The sequence below is a fragment of the Oratosquilla oratoria genome, chromosome 32 (genome assembly GCF_046742065.1).
Source record: "Oratosquilla oratoria isolate Oo_2021 chromosome 32, ASM4674206v1, whole genome shotgun sequence".
In the NCBI taxonomy this organism is placed as follows: Eukaryota; Metazoa; Arthropoda; class Malacostraca; order Stomatopoda; family Squillidae; genus Oratosquilla; species Oratosquilla oratoria.
The window spans coordinates 6474441-6484440 of NC_134808.1; the positions used below are offsets into that span (position 1 = coordinate 6474441).

Sequence of the window (10000 nt, forward strand, 5' to 3'; positions counted from 1 at the left end):
ACATTGATGAAGACACTAATTCTTTATAATTGAGAAGTTATTCTCAGTCAAACAAAATTACTTGGTAGCAACCTTCATGTATTTTGACAAAAAGTCATAGAAATTCAAACTCCTTAATGTTGCATTTTGATAAATACAGCCATCTACAGAATACATGAGGGAAACAATTGAAACAGAATACGTGTGTGTAAATTAAGATAAAACACTCAACCATCTCTAAAATTTGAACTGGGAATCTATGTGGATCCACCTTGAAGATCAAGGTGGATCCACATAGATTCCCAGTTGAATTACTTCTACTTCTTTTGCCTTACAGCTTCTTCTTTCAATCTGTGCATTAACCATTATGAGTATCTAAAGCCTTTGAATACACTGATAATATAGTTAATCTCCTCGACGAGGAATTCCTCACTACAAATGCGGAAGACAAAGAGGAAACATTACAGCTCCTCTTTTTATTTTGTCACCGTGAACAAAAAGTGTTAAAAGTCTGCTAAGGGTGGTATTAATTAAGATTAGTCTGTGGAGAAGATCCTTGGTATTCCCTCTTTATTTTGTGGCAGTTGTTGGTATTCTTCCTGTGGACCGAAAACTTTGCATTACCGTCTTTTCCACAGGTTATCGTAACCAGGAAAGCCAATTTGATATCCAAGTTGGTTCTCCTTAGAGAAATGACGAGGATAGTATCGATATATCTGAGTCGGGAGGGAGACAAAGGAAGCATATTGGTATGTGACCAATCTTTTATCCGTAATAGATAAGGTAAGATTTACTGCACTGTGTGTACAGCCCCTGAAAAGTGTTTATATGAAAGAAATGCTAGTGAATTGTCTCCAACTGTTCTCTTTACCTATTCTACCACCTTTATAATATATATGTATATTCTATTTGAGAGCTAACACCTTCATGTTGAAGGACAGGTTTAAGTATCTTGATAACCAGAATACCTATTTTGATTAGAAGTAGAAATATCTGCAGAGCCACCTATGTTGAATAGGTCTTGCACGAAAGATAAAACAAAGATCAGCTAGCATACATTCACAATCGTAGGATATATTGAATGAGATGGCACTAAAGATGTAGTTCAGCAGAAACTTGGTGTCCACGAAATGAGATTGCTGTAACATCCTGAGACTTCATGGACAGCCCAGCCATTGATTTTGAGGGCACGTTTGTTGGACATCGGCACTTAAAGAACCAACGGCGTTGCCTCACGTGCTTTGGTGTAATGTACCACCGTATGTAATTATGCACTCTCCAGGTAGATCAAAGTCTTCGACATGAAATATCCTAAATATAATGGGAATATATATTTACAACGTCAGAACCTTCTCATAAAATCACAAACTAAAGAGTTTGATAAAAGAACTGGAAAACATCAGCTGGGATATCGTGGGACTGAGTGAGGTCCGGAAGGAGAAAGAAAAAATAATGGTAGCAGCATGGCAGTCCCCACCTCTTCTTCCATGGAGAGATGGAGTAAATATTTGTGTTTAATTTTTGTAGATTACGAAAAGACAATTGACTCGTTAGAACAAACGTTAATACTAAACTCGATGTGCAAGTAGGATATGCATGAACATCTTATAAGTTCCACAGATGATTTATGTGAAACAAATGGCTGGAATTCTACAGCATAAAAATACAGAAAAAACAAGATTAATAAATGAGTACAGAAAGACGATACAATTTTACTCATACTAATTAGAGCCTGCAAAACTAGGGCTTCTATAGAGGAATAGAGAGATCAATGATGGAAATAACGTTAGACAAAAAAGACGGCGAGATGGGTGAGAAAGCAGAATGGAGTGATTCAGATATTGTGTAGTTGATAGAGGAGTAGAAGTGAATATGAATAAGGAAGCTAACTAGAATAAAGGAATGGAGATGGAGCAACTGGGTTACTGACAAGACGCTCCCAGTCGTAGGCTATCAGCTACAAGTTGAAGAGACAGGATGGAGAAGTGTGCCGGAGTAGGTTGGTAGAGGTTGGCGGACTCCTTAGGCTGATGGAGATGATTGGGAGGGTCTTTTGTTTAATAGTAGACTACCAATGGGTGATTGAACTACTAGCATGGTGGTGCCCGTAGTGCTTGGTTCGAATCCTGCCCAGGATCGAAATTATTTCGGTACAGCTGCGCTTCGGGTCGTTACTCTGACTCTCGTGAGCGGGGAGTTGGGTGTGTGTGTGTGTGTAAGGTCATAGAATTACCCATAGATCGGACCTACGAGCTCTGAGCTCTCTTCCAGGAGGGAAATAGCTGTCGATCACGAGTCCAACACGTGATCCAAAGACCAAAGTGAACACACACACACACACACACACACACACACACACACACACACACACACACACACACACACACACACACACACACACACACACACACACACACACACACACACACACACACACACACACACACACACACACACACACACACACACACACACACACACACACACACACACACACACACACACACACACACACACACTAACACTAACACTAACACACTTAGCTTAGCTTATAGTAGTCCGTCGCTGACGACGATGACGTTGCACCATGCCTAGAAGTGGTATTACGCCAGATGAACTCGCTGGTGGCTGTGGAGTCCGATTCTCGATTTGCATATACGGCCGCAGGTATCACAGGGAAAGTTACCCTCTGCCTGATGTGCCGCATGTCTTTGCCGTCTTCGATGTTCTGCCCGATCGTTGTAGGTGGAAGTGAGAGTATCTAAGCTGTTTTGGCATGTAGATCGCCATTCTCTCCGATCGGGAGCAGCATTTTCAATGGTGGTGGGTTCGATGCCACATTTTTTCAGCGTTGTTTTCAGATGGTCCTTGTGTCGTTTACGTGGGCCCCCAGGATGGCGTCTGCCCTCAGCAAGTTCTCCATAGAGAACTTTACGTGGGAGTCTCTCTTCTGGCATGCGGATGGTATGCCCTAGCCACCGTAGTTGACGTTGGGTTAAGACTGTTTCCAGTGGGTCCATTTGTGTGCGTCGACGGATTTCACTGTGAGGTACCTTGTGTCACTATTTTAGACCCAGTATGCGCTGTAAGCATGGAGAGAAGGATGGAGAGACAGATTGCCTTATACACAGAAACCTTGGTGGTGGTGGTGGTGGTGGTGGTGGTGGTGGTGATGATGGTGGTGGTGGTGGTGATGATGGTGGTGGTGGTGGTGGTGGTGGTGGTGGTGGTGGTGGTGGTGGTGGTGGTGGTGAGGTTGCGGTTCAAGAACACTCTGTGTGATAGTCTACCAAAAGCTGCTGCTGCCAAACCAATGCGGCGTTGGATTTCGCTTGTCAGGTCACAGGAGTCAGTGAGCACTGAACCGAGGTAGGTAAACTCTTCAGTGTTTTTCAGAGGTTGTTGATTGATAGTGAATTCCGGAGGCTCTTGTTGTTCAGAGATACTGAGCACTTCTGTTTTGTTTATGCTGATGACTAGTCCAGATCTGGTATATGTATTTGAGACAGCGTTCATGGTGCGCTGAAGACCCCTTTGGATGAGCTCACTAAAGCAGTGTCATCTGCGTACTGCAGTTCATGGATTACCTCATCTGTCACACACACGTGTTTTGGCTTGGAGGCGTCGCAGATTGAAGAGATTGCCATCCAGCCTGTACGACAACCTGACACCATCAGCAGGATCGATTTGCTGTCTAGCAATGTTGGAGACTGCAGCGAGAAATAAATTGAATAAAATGGGAGCAATAACTCACCCCTGCTTCACACCTGACTCAACGAGGAATGGCTCAGATTTGAGGCCAGAACTGGACACTCGAGCCATAAAGCGATCGTGAAAGGCTCTCAGTACACCCAGAAATGTTGGTGGGCATCCAAATTCTACAAGTACTTGCCATAGGAGAGGACGGTTCACAGTGTCAAAAGCCTTAGCAAGATCTATAAACATCATGTAGAGGTCTTGGTGTTGCTCAATGCTTTTCTCTTGGAGCTGTCTTGCCACAAACACCATGTCGACTGTGCTGCGCTCTTGCCTGAAGCCACACTAAGATTCAGGTAATACTTGTTCTATGATGTTGTTGATAATTCGAGACAATAATATTCTAGTGACTACCTTCCCTGAATGTGACAGAAGGGAGATGCCTCGACTGTTGCCACAGATATTCCTGTCCCCTTTCTTTTTGTAAATGCTGATGATATGCATCTTTCCATTGTTGTGGGCAGCAACTTGAATGCCACACTTCTTGAATTATATCGTGGAAACAGTTCACAACAGCTTGTCCACCATGCTTTAGGAGCTCAGCTGGGATGCCATCAGGACCAGTGGCTTTATTGTTCTTGAGGCTGTTGATTGCACGGCTCATTTCTTGGATGGTTGGTATGTCATCCAATTCTTGAATTATAGGAAAGTTGGGAAGGCTGTCGAGAAAAGTAGGGTCAGTAGGGTTTTGTCTATTCAATAATTCTTGGTAATGGTCAGCCCATCGCCTGAGCATTTCGGTCTTCTCGGTGAAGAGTGTGGAACCGTCAGCACTTTGGACAGGGCAGAGGTTATTGCTTCGTGAGCCATAGGCTGTCATAAGGGCATTGTAAAATTGATGTTGGTCCCCTGTATCCGCGAAACCTTTGATCTCAGTGGCGAGGTTGGTCCACCATTCATTCTGCATTTTTCTAGTTTCGTGTTGGACTTTGGAGCGGAGGTCTGCTAGTTTGCCACGTGTTGTTGGATTTGGGTTGACAATCACTGCTTGATGTGACCGGTTTTTCTCATCTATTAGTTGGTGAATTCCCTCTGACTGTTCATCAAACCAGTCTCGTTGCCTTCTTCTTCAGAAGCCCAGAACATCCTTAGCAGTGTTGAGGACTTCACTGATGCTATCCCACTTTTCTGTTAGGTATTCTGTTGATATGGGATCATTTATAGGGGCTGGCAAGGTGAGATGAGCTAATAATTCGGTCTGTAGGCTAGAGCGAGTTGCATTAATGTTCAGAGCTTTGAGGTCAAGGTGTTTTTTGGGAGCTTATTATCTTTACATCTCAATATCATTGCGTCTCACAATTACGTAATCAGGCAAATGCCATATTTTGGATCTTGGGTGCATCCAGGTGGTTTTAAACTTGTTTTGGAGCTGAAATATTGTGTTTGTGATGGTTAGATGGTGTTGGGAGCAGAATGTTAGAAGGCGTAAGCCGTTGTCGTTGCACTTACCAACTCCATGGCGTCCCAAGACCCCGTCCCAAAGATGATGACTGCTCCCCACTCTTGCATTGAAGTCCCAAACAAGAATGATCTTATCTTCTCTGGGGATTGCCTGTAGGATGTCATTAAGTTTGGCATAGAAACACACACACACACACACACACACACACACACACACACACACATGCCCACACACACACACACACACACACACACACACACACACACACACACACACACACACACACACACACACACACACACACACACACACACACACACACACACACACACACACACACACACACACACACACACACACACACACACACACACACACACACACACACACACACACACACACACACACACACACACACACACACACACACACACACACACACACACACACACACACACACACACACACGCATACACACACACACACACACACACACACACACACACACACACACACACATACATACACGCACACACACACACACACGCATACACACACAGGCGCACACACACACGCACATGCACACACACACACACACACACACACACACACAAATAAACAAACTCACACACACACACACACACACACACACACACACACACACACACACACACACACACACACACACACACACACACACACACACACACACACACACACACACACACACACACACACACACACACACACACAAATAAACAGACAAACTCACACAGCCACATATACAGTACATGATCTTTTTGATACCTGTGCTACCAAGCGGATGCTACGGAGAAGAACTGGGTCACCTGGTGGAAAAGCAAAACTGCCAGCCGGAGCGTAAGGGGAAGTCCTTTCTCACCTTGACCTTGCATAAAGCCATCAGCTATTTGGGCGTGGCGTCTAGATATATAAGACTAGAGGCCCCCCTGTCCTCACTACACATTCTCCCAAGACCCTTCAACATGAAGTTCTTCACCGTAAGTTCCCTACACTTACTAAATTCAATTATATAACTTGTTTCTGGTCAGTTGAAACAATAGTATTTTTATGATGATTCACTGTCAATCATTTGCATGACCTAGCATTTGTCGAGATATTCAATACTTTATTGGAATAATTCAATGGCACGCTGGCTATTGATCTCGTCTCTTAACCACGTGAGAAGAATGCCGTCAATTATATTGGCTGTTTAACATATAAGGCGAAAGTGACTGTTTCTATCTGTACACATGTAGCAACTGCCATAAGCTATTTGCCTTTAGTACATCGAGTTTCATTGATTCGTGTGCATGGAATGTGTCCAAATTCAAATGTTTCTTCGAGCAATCTACCTGCTGGTGGCAATGCATATGTTCTACAAGAACAGACATAGTGTGGACTTTCAGAGCAATATCTTTCGCTAACATTTGGTTGAGACAAGTTCCTCCCGACCATATCAAATATATCATGCCATGTCCATTTGGATGACGCTTTGTAAAGGAACTAATAAAAGTGATCCAGTTTAATCAAGACCGCATGTACTTAGAGTGATCATAGTCCAAAGAGTGAAGGTCTTCCCACAAGGGACCAGAAGTTCGTAGAGTTTCATGCATACCATTCAATTGAAGTGTCGGATTATCAGACAACTATCCAGAGAGTATTCTATCTTTATTTCTGTGGAAGTTGTGACGTCATAGTTATAATTGTTATTATTTTCGTTACTTTCAGGCCCTCCTGGTCCTTGGCCTGGCCGCCTTCGTGGCCTGCCGCCCCGACGAAGTCATCGACATCGAACTCGACGACCAACACCACGAAGCCGAGGGAGACTTTGGTGATGAGGTGACTGGCTCCTTCAGGTGGGTTCCACAAGTATCAGATGATGTTGTCCTCTCGGAGAAAATACATAATTATGTATAATCACAACTGTAGCACCTTAAAGGAACTCGAATAGCATTTACATGTTTTTTCTACTTTGGCAGCTGGATCTCCCCTGAAGGCATTGAGCACTTCGTCAAGTATGTGGCTGATGAGCACGGTTACCGCGTGGTCGAGTCAAACGCCGTCCCCGTCAGCGGCGCCGGCGTCAGGGCCGACGGTGCCCAGGTGCCCTTAGACTCCCTCGAGGACGACTCTGTCGAGCTCGACGACTAATCGAATTATGAACACAAGATTTACCTGCTTGACCAAACCTCAACCCTTTCATCCAATGCTCTATTTATTGATTTGAAATAAATACACGAAAACTTTTAAAGATAATTTCTTTTCCCTTGATAGTCACTATCATAAAACCTGAAAATGCTCCTTGAAATATGAATATACACACACACACACACACACACACACACATATATATATATATATATATATTCATATACATATACACAACTGTATATATATACATATATATATATATATATATATATATGTACACATATATATATATATATATATATATGTTTGAATATAAAACATATGCAGTAACATCACAGATATCTAGATTTCACTTTCATATTATATCTATTCCTTTCCTCTGTGCGTTCAAGTAAACTTCAGACTTTTCCCATAGCCATATGTGTTTGTCCACATCTATTTCATTCATTAGCAGTTATTGCAAGTTCCTTTGAACATTTCTCTACAAATGTCTATACATATCTTTGAAAACAATACCTTATATAATTTTTGCTACAAGTATTTTTCAGTTTTTAATTCTTATGATTTTTTTCATATTAATTCCACCTGGAAGCATCCTGAAAACTGGTAGAAAAAGGGCAGTTACTTCAAGGATATTGATAAAGACAGACACTAATTCTTTATAATTGAGAAGTTATTATCAGTCAAACAAAAATACTTGGTAGCAGCCTTCATGTATTTTGACAATAAGTCATAGAAATTCAAACTCCTTAATGTTGCATTTTGATAAATACAGCCATCTACAGAATACATGAGGGAAACAATTGAAACAGAATACGTGTGTGTAAATAAAGATAAAACACTCAACCATCTCTAAAATTTGAACTGGGAATCTATGTGGATCCACCTTGATCTTTAGTTGAATTACTTCTACTTCTTTTGCCTTACAGCTTCTTCTTTCAATCTGTGCATTAACCATTATGAGTATCTAAAGCCTTTGAATACATTGATAATATAGTTAATCTCCTCGACGAGGAATTCCTCACTACATATGCGGAAGACAAAGAGGAAACATTACAGCTACTCTTTTTATTTTGTCACCGTGAACAAAGAGGGTTAAACGTCTGCTAAAGGTGGTATGAATTAGGATTAATCTATGGAGAAGATCCTTGGTATTCCCTCTTTATTTTGTGGCAGTTGTTGGTATTCTTCCTGTGGACCGAAAACTTTGTATTACCGTCTTTTCCACAGGTTATCGTAACCAGGAAAGCCAATTTGTTATCCAACTTGGTTCTCCTTAGAGAAATGACGAGGATGGTATCGATATATCTGAGTCGGGAGCGAGACAAGGGAATCATATTGGGATGTGACCAATCTTTTATCCGTAGTAAATAAGGTAAGATTTACTGCGTTGTGTGTACAGCCCCTGAAAAGTGTTTATATGAAAGAAATGCTAGTGAATTGTCTCTAACTGTTCTCTTTATCTATTCCACCACCTGTATGATGTATATGTATATTCTATTTGAGAGTTAACATCTTCATGTTGAAAGACAGGTTTATGTATCTTGATAATCAGAATACCTATTTTGATTAGAAGTAGAAATATCTACAGAGCCACCTATATTGAGTAGGTCTTGCACGAAAGATAAAACAAAGATCAGCTAGCATACATTCTCAAATTTTGACAAAAGAAACAATATAGATTTAATATATCTAGACTTTGCAAAAGCGTTTGATACTGTCCCCCACGAAAGACTACTTACTAAATTAGCTTCACACGGAATAAGTGGTAGCCTATTAAGTTGGACTAGTAATTGGTTAAATGATCGAAAACAGAGAGTTGTTTTAAATGGAAAAACTTCTAGATGGAAAAGTGTTACAAGTGGAGTTCCTCAGGGTTCCGTTCTTGGTCCACTTCTATTCATAGTATATATAAATGATATAGATCATGGACTAAAATATACTGTTTCCAAATTTGCTGATGAATTACAGCAATGGTCTGAAAAGTGGCTAGTGAAGTTTAACACAAGTAAATGCAAGGTAATGCACATAGGTAAAAATAACAGTAAGTACGATTACAAGTTATTTGGAAATTCGTTAACAAAAGTGAATAGTGAAAAAGATCTCGGCGTAATTATCAGTAACGATCTCAAATCATCCAAGCAGTGTATTTCAGCCTCTGAGAAAGCAAATGAGATTCTAGGACTGATTGCGCGATCTTTTGACTTCAAAAGTCCATCACTCATTAACAAGCTATATAAATCGTTAGTTCGTCCACATTTGAAATATGCTGTTTCCGTATGGTCATCGAATCTCATTAAAGACATAGACAGATTGGAAAAAGTACAACGGCAAGCCACAAAACTGATTCCAAATATCAAAAATAAATCATACGACAATCGACTAAAACATATGAATCTGTTCATAAATTTCTAAAGGGAATTGACAACATCAAAAGTGACAAAATTTTTACACTGAATGAGAATCAGACAAGAAACAATGGTCTCAAACTGTCCGGAAATAGATTCATTTTGGAAGTGGGTAGAAACAACTTCGCCAACCGTGTAGTTAATGAATGGAATAAACTTCCTGCAGAGGCAGTGCAATGTAGTTCAGTTCGAAGCTTTAAAAATCATTTAGATGAACACCTAAGCAAGATGCTGTAATAATTATTATTTATTTTATATTATTTGTTTTTGTTTTGTTATCATT

At 41.1% G+C, this 10000-nt stretch overlaps 1 protein-coding gene across 1 annotated transcript; it reads left to right on the forward strand.

The window, feature by feature from the left end:
- Nucleotides 1–6468: 6468 nt before the first annotated feature.
- On the forward strand, nucleotides 6469–7309 carry LOC143017492 (larval cuticle protein 2-like). Its single transcript, XM_076172280.1, has 3 exons — nucleotides 6469–6477; nucleotides 6887–7014; nucleotides 7138–7309. Exons 1-3 carry the CDS (start codon nucleotides 6469–6471, stop codon nucleotides 7307–7309), a joined length of 309 nt encoding a protein of 102 aa, XP_076028395.1.
- Nucleotides 7310–10000: the final 2691 nt, after the last annotated feature.